The sequence below is a fragment of the Python bivittatus genome, unplaced genomic scaffold (genome assembly GCF_059951505.1).
Source record: "Python bivittatus isolate LINGU-HERP-01145 unplaced genomic scaffold, Pbiv_v1 ctg000280_np1212, whole genome shotgun sequence".
Taxonomy (NCBI): domain Eukaryota; kingdom Metazoa; phylum Chordata; class Lepidosauria; order Squamata; family Pythonidae; genus Python; species Python bivittatus.
In genome coordinates this window covers 1,006,520-1,028,153 of record NW_028277066.1, presented here as the reverse complement: position 1 = coordinate 1,028,153, position 21,634 = coordinate 1,006,520, and the positions used below count along the sequence as shown (strand labels likewise).

Below are 21,634 nucleotides of genomic sequence, written 5' to 3'. Positions count from 1 at the left end.
ATTAATATGAAAAGCAATTCTCATATAACAACATAATTCTTTTCCTAAGTGGACCCCGGACAACGTCATACTCACCATGGTTGCATCTGAACCACGCCACCTGATCTTGTTTGAGGTCATCAGCTGAGCCAGCTAAAGCTAGAAAGTTTCTGAATCAGCCAGGGAATTTCCAGCAATTTGGGAGTTTCAGATGGCACGGTTCAGAACAAAAAAATCTCCCCGTGAGGTCTCCGGAACAGGAGAGAGAAATTTTGGTGGGGAAAAGGGGATTGTTCCAAGAACAAAAGGGGCAGTGTGTTTTGGCAGGGAACCAGTGCTCACCCACACTGTCTTCACAAAGATTTGATGCCCTGAAGCGAGATTCCTTACCACACCCGAGTAAGATGCTAAAACCCAGATCTGTTGGGTTCACTGGAGTAGAAAGATGGCTTTTTGCCCCGCTTGTCAAAGCTAATGGAGACAGGTAGAGGAATCTTTTTTGCCAAATGAGCCACCCACCCGCTGCATTTAATTAACCACTTCCTGAATCCTCCTGTTAAGAACTTTGGGGCACGTTGGTCTTGTTTCAGCCATGAATAATTCACAAGGCAGAGATTTTTCAGATGTTTGAAAATTTCAGAGGAACGCACCCGTGAAACAACCATGCTACAGCTGGAGAGTGAGGTGTCTCCTTGGGCAGTAGATGTAAGAGGAGGCAGAAATAGGGTTCTCAACTGTTCCTCCTGGGCCTTTTGACCACTCTCTGGACAGTGTTTCTCAACCTTGGCAACTTTAAGATGGGTGGACTTCAACGCCCAGAATCCCCCAGGGAGTTGAAGTCCACCCATCTTAAAGTTGCCAAGGTTGAGAAACACTGCTCTAGAAAGATGGAGTTGTGAGTACTACCCATCTAGAGGACTCTAAAACTCTTGCCAGGGTTGAATAAAGATTCTGGTGTGCCTGGAATTAAGGGAGAAGGGGTATTTTTGGTCCAGGAGAGCAGACCTAGGTTGAGAAGTAGAGCTATGGTTGGAGCTGTGCCATGCTGCCCACTGACTACCATCTAAGATAGTGGCTGTCCCCAAATAAACTGAAGAAGGCTATCCTCATATCAGTGTCTTCCCAATACTCCATGGTCCTAGAGAGTGGAATTGATTTCCAAACACTGTATATTGGACAATCTTTTACTGCACAAATTCTGCAGGGCTTGTCAGGAGACCTCATTGCTCATGTTTGTCAAGAATTCTATCCCAAGGTATGGCTGGAATTCTTCCTTGGAAGAGTTCACAAGAGATCATTCACACTCCAAAGCCTATATAGATTTTATATCATTATGTCTCCCTCCGCTCCACCTCAGTTCCTGGGAATTCAGAAAAGTTGTTCAGAATTTTGTTACACATGCCTATGAGTGTACCTCCATTTTTCACAAGAGTCCCAGTGATTACCTTCAACTTTGACTCTTGATGACTTCATGGACATGGGAAATTGTTTCCAACTGCCTTCTTTTAGGCTGTTTTTTCACTTTCTAAGCTGGGCTTTGAGATTTCCTGGTCCAAGGACTAACCAGATCCAACCTTGCTGAACTTGCTGTGAATCCAGGAAGACCCCCAATTTCCCCTCCACCCTTGAATCTGATATCCCCAATCTGATATCTTCTAGATGTCTCGGGATTACAACTCCTGGTCCTGACTGAGCATTGTAGAAGTAGCTAATTCCATCTGCAGAACATCAGGTTAAGAGAGACTGGTATATGAGTGGGGAAGTGCCACCTCATCCAAGGTCAAAGATGGAATATCTCCAGATCTGGGTGGTCCAAACATCCACAGTCCTTTGGTCTTGGTAGGATTGTGTTAGAGACATCATCATCATCATCATCATCATCAGAAGAAGAAGAATGTAAGGAGGAGAGACTGGCATGAACTCCAGGGATTCCCCTGGGATCCCATCATTGGGGCATCTTCTATATAAGCCTCTCTTAACCTGATGTTCTGCGGATGGAATTAGCTACTTCCAGAATGCTCAGCCAGGACCAGGAGTTGTAATCCCAAATCATCTGGAAGATATCAAATTGGGGAAAGTTGCTTGGTCGCACATACTAATACTGGTCTTGTCTCTCTCCTGTATATCCCTCCCCCCCGACATAGACCCCCCCCACCCCAAGAGTCTCTCTATAGAGCAAATGTCTTCACCTGAGGCCAATGTCAAGTCGGTACAACCTCTCTGTGGTTTTGCTCTGCAGAAAGCAAGTGATAGATACGTAGACCATGAGGTCATGGCTTCCCATTTGTCTGCATTCTTTGGAAAAAAACATGCAGTGGCCCCCGATCAAGCCATTGCATTGATCCTTCCTCATCTGCAACCCCCCCAGGGCATCATCAACAAAAGGATTGGCACCGGTTTTGCATTCTTAGACGTCTTGATCGCCTTTCAAAGCTGAACTCCTACAGTTATTCCTTGATGAAATAAAATTATTTGGAGCACACCCACATTGGCATTGTCTCTGCAGAGGCGTGATGATCATGAGACAGATCTTTGGAAACCTCCGAGGATGTTCAGATTTAGCAGAAGGGAGTCCAATCCGGGGAAAAGATTCCCTGGAGAGCTGATTAAAGTTTAGTGGCAGTTCTTTTAGATGGATGGATGGATGGATGGATGGATGGATGGATGGATGGAGATAGATAGATAGATAGATAGATAGACAGACAGACAGACAGACAGACAGACAGATAGACAGATAACAGATTTAATGAGATATTTTCAGTGCAGTAAAATATACAAAACAAGAACAAAAATAGAAAAGAAAGAAGTTTTTACAAAAAGAAAAAACATACAATTATGCTTCCACCCTTCTTTCTATCAAGTAAGCATCATCTGAAACTTTTCCCCAACCTCTTTGTCCAATTTCTTCTGAAATTAGTAAACGTCTGAAAGTTTTCAGAAAACTTCAGTAAACTTCCAAAAGTTTTCAGAAAGCACTTCTGAAAGTAGTAAACCAATGCACACAAGGGAGAGAATATTTGGCCATGTGCATCCTCACACAAGGGGGGAAAAAGACCATCATTGGGCCAATTCACCGAGAGGCATCTTCTTCCGGCTCCTTTCTGAACCACAAAAATATTCCCTGAACTCACATTTCCAAACTCCATCATAGCTATAATGTGTTTGGACATGAAGAGGCAAAGTTTGACCCCCTTGAGCACAGCTAATGAGCTTGTGTAGGAAACAACCAAAAGATTTGGCCCAGTTTCCACATTCATATGAGTGCACCTTCAGGAAAAAAAATTCCAAATTTGTCTTAGGGCTTTTCATTGTGGCCAAATTCATGCGAGACAGCAATCTCTGAGCGGGCAGAACATTTGCTAAACTGATTGTTCTGCCATACCTACGAGGCTCAATAAGTAAATTATTTACTTATTGAAATAATAAGTAATTACTTATTGAAATTATAAGTAATTACTTATAAATAAGTAATTTATAAGTAAATTATTTACTTATTGAGGACCAAGCAAATTTGTGGATCCCCCTGGGTTTTTCTTCCATCCACCAAGTGTCACCTCTTAGCAGGAAAACACCTACCAATTACTTCCCCGAACTTCGAGTGAGGTAAGGCCAGTGTTTCTCAACCTTGGCAACTTTAAGATGTGTGGACTTCAACTCCCAGAATTCCCCAGTCAGCCAGGCTGGGGAATTCTGGGAGTTGAAGTCCACACATCTTAAAGTTGCCAAGGTTGAGAAACACTAGCTTAGGCAGATGCTTAAAAAGCAGGTTTAGGCCACTTGTCAAATTGCTGGATTAACAGATCCCAGGCACTAATGGGAGGACATGGGATCAGGTGGAGAGGAAGGATCCCAAAGGTTCTGTTCCTCCTCTGGGCCTTTAACTGTCAGTCAGGGCATTTCTGAACCTGAGTTTAGTGCTCTTCTGAAAGAGTGCTAAACCTGTGCTCAAACAGGCTCCAGCGAACAGGTAATACAAGAAGAGGGATGGGGTGAAGCAGGGGACAGTGTCTGATACCCAGTGAGCTCCCTTCCTGTGTAGCACTGTACGGGATGGTCCTGCTGGTAGCACATGAGCAAGAAGACCAGTTCAGCCTTTGAAATGGCAACCCACAGAAGAAGCCAGGGAAACGAGTATTGTCAGCCTTTCAAAGAGAAGTTAGGAACAATAATACTACTTTTATTATAAGATTATGGTAACAGAATCTTGCAAGCCTGAATATGCTTCTCCCTCCCGCCTATATCTTTTGAGAACTGAGGTCATGTCTCAGATGCTTTCTCAAATTACATTTCTGCCCCAGACTCAAATTTCTTTTATCTGACCATTGTCTTGGTTGTGGCTCTTCCTCCTGTTCCTCAAGGTCATTCCTTCTATCCATTACAATCTAGAAGCTATGCATGCTAGGGCAAACTGCAGGAATAATAACAGAATCGTGGCATCGATTACCAGGACAGCTAGAATGGAGTGGGAAAATGGGCACCTGCCCCTCCCTTCCCACCAAAGGGGACAAAAGGAACCCTAGTGCATTGCACGCACAACTCTAGAAGTGCAATCGCACGAAACTAGGCCTAGGAGTGTTGCGCAATCAGGACAATAGCCCTTTTTGAACAAGATAATAAAAACAGCTAAAAATACTGTCAACACCTTTTTGGCAGAAGCAGAACTTGCAACACTCTCAGAATCCAAGTCTCTTTCCTGGTTTAAATCAACCTTCTGTGCAGCACAGGACCAGTGCTCTTCTAAAAAGCGCTAACCCATGCTTAAAAGAAGTTTATGTAAGACCCGATGAAGATATTTGTAAAAAACAAATCGGAGCCTTTTCTGCTGTGGCATCTGCCCTTTGGAACACCATTCCCTCAGAGATCTGGTTCGCCCCAACCCAGGTGGTCTTTTGCAAGACTGAAAACATGGTTTTGTGCCTGAGCCTGGGGCCTTGAGTATAGGACAGAGCCTGTCTCCTGGTTCTGTTAACAGCTGCTAATGGTTCTTTGATGCTTGGCTAATATGTGTTTTTCTTTTTATATTGGATGTATTTCATCTATTTTTATTTTAAGTTGCCTAGAGTCATGTCTGTGAGATGGGCGGCTATATAAATCGATTAAATAAATGAAAAAATAAATGACGCAGGCAGATGCTGCAGAAGAAGCCAGATGTTTTGTTTCTCCTGTAGGCCAGGCCGTAGTGACCAGAGGGGAAGGGCCATACCTACTCCAGCCTGAAGCAGCCAACAGGAGATACCTAAATCCCATCCTTATTTGTATCATCACCCACATCCTCCATGAAGCCTCCTAGATCCTATCAATACCAATAATTGTGTTGGGCGAAGAGGGAAAACACTAATTTAGCATTGGAATAGCTAAAGATGACCACAGTCAATCATTTTAATAGTGGACTGGAGATGAGATGTAGGCAACAACAAGAGGATGTTGTTCAAGGGCATGTTTTGCTGTCACTAGGGCCAAGTGAACAAGATCCCTAAATTCTGAACAGATCAGGGTGGGGGAAGGAAATCATGATTAACCAGCAGTTATCATTGTCCAGAAAATAGTCACAACTTAACTTCATTTACTCCAACCCCAACTGTGCCCAGAGAAAGTTACTCTAGACACCACAGACACATTCTGCAGAAGAAGAAAAAGCACAGTTGTTATCAGTTTGAAGAGATAATAGAGCTAAGTCCAGGCAACTTTAAAAAATAATTTTAAGGACAGGGAGTTGGGGGAAGGGCATGTCTAAAGGCATTAAGCTGCTTCCTGGTTAGGATGGCTTGGCTAGTAGGAACGAAGCAACAGTGAAGATGGTGGCACCTGAAAATTTAGACCGTTTATTATGGGATAAACTTTGGTGGCTGAGAAATCCCTAGTAATGGATTTCTTTATCTTGAAAGACTAAGCAACTACCTGTCTGTGCTTTACAGTGGATGAAGAAGCTGGGGATTTGGGACTTAGGAGGGGTATCTGTGGGTCAAACCTGTCTGGCCTCAGAAATTAATCTGGGTCAGTCTTGGTTAATCCTTAGCTGAAATATCATCAGGGAATCTCAGAACTGTCATCTAGATTAGGGAATTGAAAAACATGCCCCTCCCCCCAAGTCTACTGTTCTCGATTATGTGTACACTCGGCCCAACAAGTTCTAGATCTGCCAAGAGTTCCTATTGAGAAAAGGCTGGTAGAAGAAGAGAGAAGATCGTGGTGACCTATAGCTTCATAGATCTGCAACCACTAATCAAAATTTATTTACAGTCCAAGACTAAGACCAGGATACAATACAATAACTATAAAAAAAATTAAAATTGAGAGAAAATCCTAAAGCAATTAGCAGCTAACAGTTAATAGCACAAAGGAGGAACCGGATGGTTTTTAAAAGCTATTGCTATTGATAAGAATTCTGCAACCTTCTTAGAGGCTTCTGAAGAGTGGTCACCCAGGAGAAGGGTAATAATCTCCTGGTCGCAATGGTGATTAGAGCTGCTAATAATAGGAAATACTAAACATTTTAATAGCATGTGAGACAGATTCTACTCCAAGTCTGAGCAGAAACAAGTTCAGCTTTCACATGGGAGACTTATATATCTACCGGTTGATGCCCTAATTGGTAGTGCCCCATTTGGACCACAGTAAATAGTTTCCTATGTGAAGCATATAAGATGTTAAAAAAATATCTAGGGACAGTCCCGGGAGGAGGAGCAATTGTGCTATAAAAGGGATGGGAGATTTTGGCTGTAGCATGTTGAATATCTAGATCCCAAATCCTCTGTTTTATCAAGGCCCAATGCAGATAGTGATGACAAGGTAAGACCGCAGTATGCCAAGTCATCATTAATTTGTCATCTTAGGGTGGAAGAGAACGGAGCTTCTAGATGGACTAAGGAAGCTCCATTCTCTTCCACCCTAAGATGACCAAGGAAGGTCCCCAATAGACTTGTTTCAGCCAGAATCTAAGAAAACAAACTCTTAATCAGCCCCAAAGGAAATGCAGCCTAATTGTGTTAGAGCATTGGAAGTTGAATAAGGGACTTGTAGTAAGATTTCCAAGAATGTGGATTGGATGACTTCTAAACTAGGAGACTCCTTATAAATATACAACTGAGCACCATAGAGCATCAAATCAAGAACTTTGGCTTTAAATAGTATAATAGCTGCTGGAACATAATTGTTACCAAATTGGCCTACAAATTTAGTAAATGCAAGGAATGTTTTGGGGGCTTTTACTAGAAGCTCTCTTGTTTGAGTAGACCAGCAGGTAGTAGCTTGAAAATAGAGACCTAGATGTTTAAAGAATTTTACCTGCTTGATGAGTTTGCCATTAATTGGCCATCTAATTGGGGTCTTAAAGCATTTCCTAGAGAATATCAGTACCTGAACAATGAGGTCTCCTGCAGCGTCACAGTGTCCCATGTTCTTGCTCAATTGAGGAGACTTTCCAGAAATCTAAGGATTCTGCCATTAACATAAGAAGTTGGAAACTTCTCTTACTGGCCATGAAATCTGACTCAAAATTTTGTAATGGATCTCTGCCAGGGATCCAGAGGGTTAATTTATCTTTTGGGGTCTCAGCCCTGTACTACATGCTAGTTACCAGTACCTTTGCCTTCCATTGCAAAGATTTAGTGAGATGTTTCACTCAGAGAGTGACCACCTCCCGATAATGGGGTCATTTGTTTTTGACTCAACCAGTTCAAGTTACTCATTATCCACATATGATTTACCTCCTACTGACAGGTACCTTAGACCTGTCTGGACAAACTGATAGACTATGATCTCCTCTTAATTTTTTGTTGCCCATTTGGCTGTTGATTTGAGATAGTCTATATATACAACCAGTGATGCCCTTGAAATAACCTTAGTCTGTCGGAGAATCATTAGCCGTGCCCTATCTGCAACAACATCATTTGGAGCATTGAGAACACCCTCCTTCTCAGTGTGTTGGACTACAACTTCCATCCTCCCCCAGCAGGCCTAACTAGTGGGTGTTACTGTCCATATGGAGTATACACAGCCAAGAAAGACCATTGTGTTCTTTGCCTTAAAGCTTATGAAAACATAAAAAAAAAAATCCTTTACAAACAGAAACAAAACAAACGAAGGAAAACTGAAAATCTAATACAGCTCTTAAATTAAAACCTAAATGGATTTAACATCAGAAACATTCACTGCCACAAAAGTAATAAAATCACTCCTTTTACATTTCAGTCATAACTTAGCCTATGATTCTTTTACAGAGCCCTATTATTTCAATTACTATTAACTATTCATTAATCTCACAGCAACCTAGTGGGATACTCCATTCCTGCTTTAACTGAGCCTGCCAATAAATTCAAAACATGAAATTCAGCGAGCCGTCTAGGGAGTAGCCAGTATGGGTAACAGCTAGCCTCATAAAAGCTGCATTCCTGAACAAAATCTATGCACACCACTTCAGATGAAGTCCACAAACTTTCCCACCATTGTTGGATATACCTGCAAGCAAGAAGTGGTCATACCAGTTGTATTTGGAGATCCGGATTCATATTATACAATTCTCTTCCATTGCCTGTTGGGCAAGCTCCTCCCCTGTGTCCACAAACGATTTTGCGAGGTGCACAACCTTCAATAGCCATTTTTGTAACCTCTGGATTGATGTCATCTTTCAGACATCACCATGTGGTTTATCTCTCCACCCATTTTTTTTTTTAATCTACTGAGGGAACATTTTTCCATAACTGGAATTGAAATCGGTAAAGGTAGGCTACCCCCTTCCAGACTGAGATCCAGATGTGCCCAGAAAACACTTTTATTTATAGGTTTTTGAAACTGACTGGCAATTCTTTGTTCCTGTTTTTCCCCCCACACTTTGTTCCTACTGCCTATTGCTGAGCCTATTGCTTTTTATATCCATCACGTAATACGATGATGCATGGCACCGGCAGGTCTTCATGTTGACTGGATTGCAACCATGTTGTGTTGCTGGGTGAGGAAAAAACCTCTGAGTAATTTGGGCCGTCTTTGAAATCCCAAAGGGAAGTAAGCAACTACAGTTTGTAGACATGTATAGTCTGCTAAATGAAATGGATGACGTTCAGTGGGCAATCAGGACAAGTTTGTTTAAGAATTGGGGGGTGGGTAGGTTTGCTCTATATGGCAGATCAGGAACCCTAAAGAAGCGGTTCTCAAACATTTTGGTTTCAGGACCCCTTTACATTCTTAAAAACAATTGTGGACCCTAAAGAGCTTTGGTTTATGGGGGTTACATCTATCAGGATTTACGGTATGAGAAGCGAAAACTGAGAAATGTTAAAATGTTTATTTATTTGACTTTGTGGACCCCTTTCCCCAGATCACACTTGGAGAACTTGGAGGTTCTCCATGGATGGATAAAGCATAACTATAGGAACGGCATTGCTAGTGATGGCCCCTCAAGAACGGCATCGGTTTCCGAGTGCTAGTAAGAACTTATAAATGGTTTAGGACCTGGATATCTACAAGATCACTTGCTTCAAATAGAATCTGCCAGCCTGAAGGGACAGGACTTACACAAAGTCCCACAGAAGGGGACCAGAGACAAGCATTCTTCTGCCAGAGATTCCTTCCTAGGGCTGTCCATGGGGGGGCAGTGTCAAAAAAAGTCAAGGTGGTAGCCATGAATATGTACTCAGGCAGGGCTTTGACTGCACAGCTGCTATCTTGACATTTTTACCTCCCTGCCCGGAAATGGTGGGAATGCCATACAGAAGAGAGAGAGACAGACAGACAGACAGATGATAGAGGAGACATTCCCATGCAAATTAATATGCTCAATTCAAATTGAATTTATGACATTCAAATTGCACTCAAGTCTCTATCTGCATATTTTCCTATAAATTAGCACAATATGCAGCATTACTTCCAAAGGCCTGTGCATGTGGCTCCTTTAAAGGAGGGTTGCATGTCTTGGATCACGTTTTCTGGACCTTGTGACTTGAAAGGATAAAGATTAAGAATTTCCGGGACACTAGTTGTTTTCATTCTTACTCAGCAGATCTCTCAGTAGTTCTTAATGTTTTAAATCATTCTTACAAGGGTATCACTGGAAGCCGAAGACTTGGCTGGGAGCCATTCTGCTGGCTTTAGAGCTGCAAACAGCTGTCTGTTTTGCATCAGCAGAGAACAGCTACATGTCGTGTTCCTTTGCAAAAATTATGAATCAGATCCTTTTCTTGCCGATCCTGCTCATCTCCCCTGCCCCCCGCAACCCCCCTGCCCAAAGAAGAGCTGGCTTTGTGAAAAGTAAATTCTACATTTTGCTTTGTAAAGTAAAAGTGTTGTTTTTGTTTTTGCCTTTAAAGTCTTTTGCAACCGAGTGGTTGGTTTGAATCAATGGAGTTTAGCAGTAGGTCAGTGGGTGGGAATTTCTGAGATCTGTTAATTAGAAGCAGATGGTCAAGGCATGGAAATTAACGTTGCACATTTCCTCATGCTGATGCTCTTCCAATGGGTTGAAGATGCTCAGAATTCCCACGCTGGCTGAGAAATCTTGGAGTCTCATAATCTTGAACACCACCTACCATGAGAAGCTCTCAGTGAACCAACGTACCTAATCAGGAGTAGACTGGAATAAGGAGAATACTGATGTTTAGTCTACAGATGGATAAAACTTGAGTTGGAGATAGGGGTGATCCTCATAAAACTAGCCATGGCTGGAGCTGTATCATCCAGTTTTACTTTAGTAAGATATTTTTTTATCAGAGTACCATTTTTAACATCTATCTATCTATCTATCTATCTATCTATCTATCTATCTATCTATCTATCTATCTATCTATCTATCCATCCATCCATCCATCCATCCATCCATCCATCCATCCATCCATCCATCCATCCATCCAAATTTGAGGCTGCGCAGCTCTTTGATAATTCTGGGCAACTTACAGATAGAAAGGAAAAAAAGTATATATAAATGTGAGTTAAAAAAAAAATTGTGGCTGAGTGGAAGAATAATACACCCAGCTGTAGTCAAACACAACTAATCATAACTAAATAGATGCAGATGTTAATTTAAATTTAAACGATTTTTTTGAAAAGTTGATTAAAAAAGGATGAACAAAAAACATGGATAGAATTGCAATCATGGGAGGAGGTAATCACAATTGGTTTCTAAGGTAGAAATTTATCATCTGATATATCATCCACATCAAATCACTCTTCTGAAAAAAAGAATCTGAGTAGCACTAAATCATCCATATCAGTGTGGACTGAGCTATGATCTATGTATCTATGTATCCATCCATCCCTCCATCATCTATCTACATATCAAAAAAGGAGGCATTGTGGTTTGGGAGGTGTCAAAAGAAACAGAGGTAAAACCCAGAAGTACAATTATTTAGCAAAACCATGTAACTTTCTGGTGAAAAAAAAATTGAAAAGTTAATGAGAAAAGTGTGATGGTCCCAGTTGTGAATAATGCAAGAAAGCCTCATCTCAAATCTCCTGTTTCCCATCCGGCCCTCGGAGTGTGCTAGAGGGAGCCAGAAACCAGTGCCAGGCAGAGAACAAATCCAAATCTTCCCCCCCCCTTAATCTGAGAAAGTACATTGGTTTCCAAAAGCGTTTTCAATGGAAAAGAGAATTTAGGAGGTATTCTCTTGAATGGAATGTGGTGTTCTGGCACCTAGTCAGTCTGTGTACACATGCGAGAGAGAATAGCCTGCCTTTCATTCTACAGCCATCCTCCAGCGGTCTGCGGCTTCCCTGCCTTCCAACACTTCTATTTTTTCCCAAAAAAAGACATGAAGAGGGTATTCCTTCCAGGAAGCTCTTCCTAATTGTGAAGTTTGGTCAGCCAGAGAAGCTGCAGAGGAATAGAAAGGTGTGGAACAGGAAATCCCACCAGTGCTTGCAGCCTCCTTGGCTTCTCACCCTCTTCCATTCAGTCCCAAAGGTATTCTGAAGGGAATTCCCCTCAGGACATTTTTCATATACTGGTAAGTAGCATAGGAGGAACTCCTCTGACTTTTTCAACATCACTACTAAGGAGTTATTCCCTTGAGAAATGGCTGGAAAAATTCTCCTTCCCTTGGAGAAGTTGGATGACATCTTCTGCCCAAGTTCCCTCCCCACAAATTTGCTGGAGAATTTTCACAGGTTGAAAAGGAAGAATATGGGTTGCATATTCCTTTACAAACCTCATCCTTCAATGGGCATTTTCCAGACCAATCAACCAACAGAATTAATATCAAATAGGGAGGGAACTTTAGGAAATGTCAGAGAAATGTCTTGGGTTGTATCACAGCGGAGTTTCCTGCTGTTGAAAAAAAAAAATAGGGCATGACACTCAGGAGTCTAATTCTTTTGAAGTCATTGCCAGTGACAACATGCTTGTTTTTATAAGACATCGATGTCTTAGATGTTTCCTTTGCCCTTGTTATTGTAAAAGAAAAAAACAGCCACAAGCATGGAAACTACCGTGGTTTGAAGAAATGTTCACCCTCATCAAGGAAACCAAACAGGAGGACCAGTTTAATACAGAGCAAGATCAAAGGGCCATTAACACCAATACATCTTACATTTTGCATTTCAGCCTCTTTGCACGGTTTCTACCACCTTATGGAATTTTCTGGCTCTGCTTTGGGAATTTTTGAATCTCACAAGTCTGATACTGGGAAGATGCCGGTACTACTCATGCTCCAAAGCCCACACTGTTCACTGTTAGCGTCGCTAGTGACCACGGACAGGATGAAGCTGGAGAACACACATACCCTTGACGTGCTGTTCTGCAGACAGAAAAGTCCTGAGTCAAGAATCAGTGACGCTGAAGAGCTGGCAAAGTAGGATTAGTAACATTCAGAGAAATTCAGTTCATTCATTTTTAGAGACATTACTTAACAGGCATTAGTTACCTAATTACCTAATCCTTCTTCATTCATTTGCAAATTTGACACTCTGGTGTTTAGTTTGACTACGACTTAGCTTTGTCACCACAAAACCAACCCAGCCTCTTACAATGCTTTATTAACTAATTTATCAGCCAATAGCTATTCTTCAAAGTTGTTATTTTCTTGCATGCAGTTAGTTTAGTAGAGAGAAGTGGCAAAATGCAGGTACTGTACTCTTCTATGCCTCCTGCTCCATTATTTCTAACAAACACTGTACATCATTGATGTGCCCAAATTTAAACTTACCAACTTAAGATACCACTTTATAAGTCTAATTTCATGGGCTGAGATGGAAATTTAAGGTGCCATTATTTGTTTTCCTTTTTACTACCCTAGATCACGTGGCCACAGTTTTCAGAGTTTTGTTTTTTTGGCTAAGATGCCTTTCTTTTCTTTTGAAGATGACAGATGGTCTTTCTGGTGAAAAATTATACCACCCGTGAAAGAAATAGGAAAAGCAATCCCGTATTTTAATTGTTCTTAGTTCTGCTGGGTCAATAATGGCCAATATTCTGAGTCTTCCTTCCGGTGTCCAAGAAGAATGTTGGCTTAAGTAATTTCCGATATCTGGGGTAAAATCATGCTGAGTCTGTTAGTTTCAGGGACTTCTGAAAAAAGAGAAGAGACATGTTGTGTGGCTAAAACTGTGGGGTGGCTTATGTTGTGTAATAGTAAAGGCTGACAATATCGGCCCTCGCTTCTGTGATTTTAAGACATTTAACGTGCAGATCCTAACAACCTAATAATGCCATGCTAAGAAAAACCTACAGAATAGATTTCTGTATATAAATACTTGCTAAAAGCAAACGAGCAAGCCAAACCCCTTTTTCCAAGCCACCAGACAGCTGTACACCACAAATGCTTGGGATCAAGATTAACTGGGTATTTTTCTCCTAAACTGAAAACAAAATTGTCATAGAAGCAGAAATGGGAATAAAGGTGGAATCCATCCTCAGGAGTTATTTGTCTGAGTCAGTACATGTGGACCAACCTTCCAGATTTTTGAGATGTGACATGTATGTGGGGGAGACCAGCTTACGGAAAGCATGTGCAGATCAAAACTATTTATTGGCCTCTTCCTTTCCACAATAACAGACTTTTAAAACAGTAATTATTGGTCCTTCCAATAATTGGAAACATGCAGACTTTCTCCTGACTAGCTTTGGACTGAACTGTTAGGGGATTAATAATTCTGATAAAATAAATGTTTCATCCTTAAATAAAACAGCACCAACAAAATGCCTTTGAATTCTTTGATCACAATAGGAAGGTAGTTTGGTTATTGAATGGATAGACTATGGTCTGCATTCCCTTATACCTCCCTGCTAAGTACTAAATATTTGTTTAAGCTGAAAATTAAGGAAAGAGGCCCTCTAATATCCTTGAAGAAATGAGCCAGCTCTTGCTTTATAAAATAAATATTATTTATTTCAATTAGGATGTTGCCCAACTCCAACCGACTCTTTGCACGGAGGACCCGTTTTCCTACCTCTTCACCCCTTTGAATATTTTTGGGGAAGCTTCTTGAACAGGCACAGGTGCTGCCCTCAGTAATGCTACCTTATTTTGTGAGCACAATGAGATCATGGGAAACCATAGCAGAAAAAAGGAATTGTCAAGTGGTGAATCACCCCTTTTGCCCAATGATGCCTGGCTGAGTTTGGAGGTGAGAACTAAGTGGGTGAAGCCACAGGGCCTTTGTCTCCTACTTCATCAGCGAATGAAATATGCAAGGAACTGAATGATGATCTGGAACTTTTATTACTCACTGCAAATCAGAAAGGTCAAAACCCAGTTGACCAGACATATTAGATGAGGATTTGGCTCTGCAGAGCAGGGAATTTTGGCACAGTTAAACAGTTTTCTGCTTAGTACAATCCCCTACTTTTCCCTGCAATCCAAGTGAAAGCAATAGTCCGTGGCGGATCTCCATTGTGCTGGCTGCCTCCTTTCTAAATTAGGTTGCAGGAGCAGGCTGTTTCACCCCAAAGGAAAAGCCCTATACCAAGGGAGGAAGGTGAAATCATTAATGTAGCTCTAGACCCACATAACACAGTCACATCTGCCTTTACGCCCAGTAGCTCTTTTCTGAAAACTTGAAATCAGATTGAAGTATAAGGAAGTGGCTCATTTGCAGTGGTTTTCCCGGAAGAGCTCTGCCAGGGTGGCTTTCGCTCAAGAAGCGATTCCTGGCTGGTGAGGTGAGTAAGAGACCTCGGTGAAGGCAGGTGTATTCCATGTCTGTGAGGCATACAGGAAAGGCCAAGGTTTGTGGGAGAAGAATTCCCCTAATTTACCAGTTTCTTGAAACAAGGTACAGGAGGCTATGACTTGCATCACATAAAAATCTTTGCACTGCCTCTGTTAAGATGGCAGGTTGGCCGAGAACTGAAACAGAAAACATTACAATTCTGAGTTACTATTCACAGTTTTACCTGCTGTTTTTGTCACTTTATCCAGAGTGCAATAAATAAGTCACTGTTTACATTTAATGGGGCTGTTATATCTGGGTTGCAGAATTCCAGGGAAACACAAGATGGTTTCTGTTTCTCACTGCTGCTCTCCAGGGGAATCTGGATTATTGCAGCCCTGTATCACTGACAACTCTGAGTCCTTTTTATTCTTTGCAACCCGGCAGAATGTTGGAAAGAAATTGCGTAAAGAGTCTTGGGACTCTGCCTGTCCATCAGCAGGATAACTCTCCCAAACCTGAACAAAATGGGGCCAAACTTGATATGGTGGGATCTGATGCCAGATCCAGCCAGGGTGGTGAGATAAGCATTCCAGAAAAATATCCTTCAGTGTAGTGGTGTGTGGGAATGACTGTGGGAGACAGGAGGAAGAGGCGCAGCCTAGACAACTGTCTGATAAATGAAATTTATGAAACGGTCTGAAGGAGGAGGAGTGGAGAAAGCATCTAAGAAGAGACCCTCCCTAGTTTTCAGGAGGGGCAGGAAGGGTACTTTCAGACTTCCAAGATTGATGTTAGCCCTTTGAGGTAGCCCAGACAAGAAGCACGACCAAGAGTACTAGCTCTATCTTTATTGTAAGGTTACATTAACAGAATCTTGGAAGTCTGCAAGTACCCCTCTCGTTCCTCACTTTTACTCTCCCAAAACTAGGGAGGGTCTCTTCTGAGATGCTTTAACCATTCCTCCTCTTTCAGACTCAAATTACATTTATCAGACTGTTGTCTAGGCTGCGCCTCTTCCTCCTATCTCCCAAGGTCATTCCCACATACCTTTATACTCAATGCTTCCCTATAGGAGAGAGGTTGACCAGTGGCCTGGAAAGCTGCTGAGTGCTCCTTCCAAGCCCCCCTCCTTCTCCATTCTGGTCACATGACCCAGAGCAGAGCATATTTAGTATGCCCTGGGCTTCATGCTTATAAACGCACACAGATGCAGAAGGGAAAGCAAAAACACAAAGACATGTTACTTGTTCACACAGAAGTACATTCAGATGCCTCATAAGACAAGTAAAGAGATTTGGAGAGTTCTAGCAGCCATATACTGGAGGCTTTCCCCACCTTGACTCTCTATCATCAGAATCAGGTTAAGCTGGGCAGATGCTAAACCTACATCTGGAAGTTGTGATTAAAAATCCTGAAGAAAACAATGACAAATGTCTTCCATATTATTGCCAAGAGTATGACATGGATGTTTGAGGAATCATCAAAGTCAAGCCCAGCTTAAGAGAGACTGGACTTGACTTTAAAAAAAATGTCCAGAAAGTTGGCTATCTCTTTTTTAAAAAATCAATTTTAAATACACAGCCATTGCTTTGAAGTAAGTGCTAATGCATAGGGTTTTGTTTGTTGTGCCTTCGAGTCAAACTTGATTCCTGGTGACTGCCTAGACAAGTCCCTGCAGTTTTCTTGGCAAGGTTTTTGGAAGTGGTTTGCCCTGGCCTGCTTCTTCCTAGGGCTGAGAGGAGGGACTGGCCCAAGGTCACCCAGCTGGCTTTGTGCCTAAGCTGGGGGGGGGGGGCGCGCTAGAACGTACAGTCTCCTGGTTTCTAGCCTGGTGCCTTAACCACTACACCAGACTTGCTCTCTCGGTGCATAGTTTACCTTTTTAAAGAAGTATTTTAACGCTAAAAACTGAGAAGCTTGGGGAAAGCATAGGAGGCAATACAGAGATCAAGGAAGGAAGGAAGGAAGGAAGGAAGGAAGGAAGGAAGGAAGGAAGGAAGGAAGGAAGGAAGGAAGGAAGGAAGGAAGGAAGGAAGGATAGACCAATGGGAATTCAACATTAAATGTACATTGCAGAGCACATTTGGTAAATATTACTTAACAGAGAAACTAAAGAGAATGTGAAAGGTCTTGATTTGTAAAGTCAAGATGGTCTTAGCAGTTCCAAGGACAGGGAATGGAAGATCAAGCTGCTGTTATGATTATAATATTAAATAGCCACTGTAGGATCCCTCGTAGTCTGAGATGTGGGGTAGAAATAGCTTAATATACAAATGGTATATGCCACAGCAGTTTTTATGACATATTAGTGAAAGGCCTTCTATTTCTAAAGCTGCATTTGCTGAAACAGCACAACCGAATAGAGGAGAAGAGGCTTATATTCACTTGCTTTGTTACAGGTTGGTTTCTTTGCAAAATGGCACCAAGAAGTGTGAGAGAAACCCTAATGCCTATTTTTACAGGATGCAAGAAGAAACCATGTGCATTTCAGGCATGGCCTGAGTTAGGATAGTTAATATGAATGTAATAAACAAAACAACCATCTGTCACATAAATAATAGCTCCCAGATACAATCAATCAATTTACATCTGTTTTTGGTGAATATCTTAAATATATCGTTTTAAAGCTACCGTCATTTTTCACTAGAGCTGACAAGCTTTTCTTGCTAGATTTTATCTCCCACACTAGAAAATTAGTTCCATCATTTATAAGCGGGAAGGGGAAGATCAGAAAATTTTGCACCAAAAACCTCTGAAGGTTTTACATCAATATTGTGTGCTTGGTCTTAAGGAGCAGTATGTTTTACAAATATACTGAAAGTATATTAAAAAAGCCCCAAAGTGAGAAGAAATTAGAGTACCTAGAAAAAACACCCTAACAGGAAAATGAAATGTTTTCTAGAAATGACTAAGATGAGACCTGAGATAGTCTAGCCATGCAAAATGAGGAAATAATTTTTTTTCTGGGTTTTTGCTTAGTTTAATCAGGTTAGAAGTACTGATAGCTATTTAAATTAGCACTGATGTTTTTGATAACTGGTGGCTTTAGTTACCCTACTGAGTAATACCACCAAGAAATGCAGCTATTAATGAAACCCATTCTGTTGTTAAAATTCAGAATTATATATCTGGTTCTTCTCTATTTATTTGAAAATAAGCAGAAACTGGGGGAACACATAGAACACATATAAATCTCCAATACATCCTCCTCAATGGAAAATAATCTACATCATCTCTGAAAATGTTGCGCCCAGGGAAACATAATGATACAACAGTACCATACTACAGTTAGCTGTATTTCTAGACTGTGACTCTTTACCTGACTATTAACCAACAGTCTGATACAATCTCATTGCACTGGATAGAAATTTTATCAAAGGCAAGAATTGGCAGAATCAGCTTGCTAATACAGCTTCAAGGTGGTTGCGCTAACAGGAGTCCATTTTCTCTCTATTCCAACTGGGCTCAAAACTGCCATTGTCTTAAATATATGCTGTGTGTAGAAATTTATCCAAAGTAGGTAACAGATTAGAAAACGCTCTCCAGGCACATTGCAACCAAAGCTATTGCTTCCAAGGTCGTCATAACTTTTGAGGCGGAAGAATCAAATCAAGTGGTGTGCTGACTTTCTTTTTCTTCTTCTTTGGTGCACTTGTATTTTCTTGACTGGAAGCAAAGTCCATTTGCCATGTCTGCAAGAACCACCAAAGAGAACATTTAATGCAGGAGAGTTTAGTATTTATTCATTCTGTTTTACTTTGAAATTTTTGATACTGCCCTTCACTCACAGAAGTAGGTTGCTGGACTCGGTACAAAGATAAGGGAATAATGCTGATACAGTTTGTATTTATTTTATACAAATAAAAATAAGAGGCATGAAAGAAGAATTCATCAGGCAGAAAACAACATTCTCAAAAGAATAAAAATAAAATCAATAGGTCTAAACATTACAGTATAAAAATATTTTCACCTGACACCATACAAAATTTCAAAACTTAGTACACGGATAGGTGGAGTCAGCTCTTTGGGCACTGGGACCACAGGTAGTTTAGAGCTTTAAAATTAACTATGAATGGGACTCAGAAGCAAGTACTCATTCAATGATACTTTTTCACAAGAAAAATGATACTTTTTCACATACCTCGCTTACTCAAACTGGTCAGAAGTCTAGCCTGGAGGTTCTGGACTGACTCCATGGGCAGCCCCGCATATGATGCTTCACACTAATCTTACTTATAGTAAGGCTAGCCCCATCAAGGAAGGTAAGGCTGGACTAACCAAAGGCAATAATAGATTCTCCAAGTCAATAAACCTACCTGGGTCTGTTGTAATAATGTTGGGTACAAGAGCACTCCAAGGCAGAAGTAATATGACATATTTAAACATGCTTGCTAATAGAAATCAGTGCCTTTCGTATTTTCCCCACTCAAGGGCACTTCCTTGACTAATCAGGAATGCTTACATGAAAAGGTTCGTAGCCTGTTGCAGTATTGTGAGCAGTTGTGTATAGTAAGGAGGCCAAATACCATGTTTGGCCTTTGAGTGGTGCACCAAGAGCCATATTCTAAATCTTAATTTAAATAAATGTGATTAATCAACTACAGTAAAATATGATTATTCTCTCTATATTTAGCCATTCTGTTCTTCAATAGTACTAACAGTTACAGCTTGGTAGCAACATTTGGAAGGGCTTTGGGAAGCTTCAACTACTCTTGGGGTTACAGGTTATATATCTTTTCAGATGACCTCCCTGTTGTCCTACATATAAGATTCCAGAAATATTCTAGAATAGATAATAAAGAAATAGGTCCGTGAGCACCTTGAAATCAATTCAGGAATTAACAGGATGCATCTGTTAAGAACAAACACTGATTTGCTAAACAAATGTTATTTCATTTTTTAATCAGGTATTTAATAAATTGAGGGAATGCTGTAGGCATAATAGACCTTTATTTTGGCAAAGTATTTGTTAACATACTTTTTCATATTCTGATTAACAGAATGGCTCAACAATTAAGTGGATACAGAACTGACTTGACAGTCATACCCACAGAATGCTCATTAATGGAATAAAGTATTGAGTGCGGTGCTACAAGGTTCAGTCTGAGGCTCTTCAATATTTTCATTAATGACAGGTAAAGAGTAACTATCAAATAAGTGGAAGATACAAAATTGGTAAAATATTTAAAAGATGAAGATAACGTTCAAAATGAAAAGTTATTTACTTGGAAACAGAAATCAAACACGTGCGCATTAGAAGAGGGATATGTGGTTGGGTATTTTGGAAATTATTGGAAAATTAATTGACTATAAACTGAATACTGTTTGAATAAGCAATGGGACTGGTTGTAAAAAGGTGACTTATACAAGAATTATACAAGAGCCATTGAAATCATGTCTACATAGCAGTAAATTAATCCAAAGATATTTGCCCTTTTAAGTATTTTGATAAAAAAGCAGGAAATGGCTCGCAATTCTGTGGAGGTTTAATCTCTGATATTATCCAGGAAATCTGGAAGATGCTGTTACACTGAAATGTCATTTTAATGGACTAACTGGGGAAGGGTCTTTGTTATTCACAAATGTTCATTAAATATGAAAGCATCACCATTAAGATGATTTAATGTGTGGTGGCATCATCAAAGAAATCATACAAATTACATTATTTATACTATTTTATAATATTTGAATGATGTCTAGTAAATTGGGGTTTCATGGTATCAGAAACTGTAGAATTGTATTCAGTGATACTGTAAACTACCAGAAAACCAAGCAAAGCATCAGGTTTTGCAAAAACACACCAAAAGGTTAATGCTTGGCAAATTAGAATAGATCAGGTATTTGACTATAAGTACATTGGAATACTCTTTCAGGCCACGTTGTCAGGGAATGAGTGCCTCGAGTATTTTGCCATTTGTATTCAGAAGAGCTTGATTGTAATCTTTACATTTGTCCCTGCAAAGGAGGGTTATTTTGTTCTGAAAGTTGGTAAGGTGTTTGAAATTAACGTTATCCCTCAGCTTTTTGATGACATACCACTCTGCACATTCAGGAAATTGGCTCTTCTGGAAAATATACAATCAACATTTGTCAGATCTATCTTGGCTGACCTCAGTTGCATTACAAATGCATCTGTTTGCCTTGAGGTGGGGTTAATGTCCCTGGAGTCCAGAGATTCATGTCATGTTCTTGGTCTGTGACTGAAATTCTTTTATTTTGTTTCAATGCCGCTCCTCAATAATTTCAAAGCAGGCTGGATAAAAAACCATGATGGGGAAGCACTGCAATTTGGGTTCTCTGCAAGCAGCATTCTTCCTTTAGGTTTTGCCCCCATCTCCCAATACTGCAGTGCTGCCTCATCATGGCAGGGAGAGGTGGTGTTCCTGGGAGGGATGAGTGAATAATGTCAGGAGTGTATGCCACAAGTATACAACCCTAGCAAAGTCACTTAAGTTGTGAAGGTCATCCCAGGTGCCCAGTTAAAGTAAGCAGTGATCTACATTGGGCAGCAATGAGATAGGAAGATGCTGGAGGCAGATTATCCCTTTAGTGACAACACAAAGGCATTGTCTCA

At 40.8% G+C, this 21,634-nt stretch overlaps 1 protein-coding gene across 1 annotated transcript in view; it reads right to left on the bottom strand.

The window, feature by feature from the left end:
* Positions 1-15,341: 15,341 nt before the first annotated feature.
* HORMAD2 (HORMA domain containing 2) overlaps positions 15,342-21,634 on the bottom strand; it is a 35,855-nt gene continuing 29,562 nt past the window's right edge. The window contains 2 exon segments of the mRNA XM_088143161.1: positions 15,342-15,400; positions 15,403-15,463. Coding sequence (XP_087999287.1) covers positions 15,342-15,400; positions 15,403-15,463 — 120 coding nt within the window.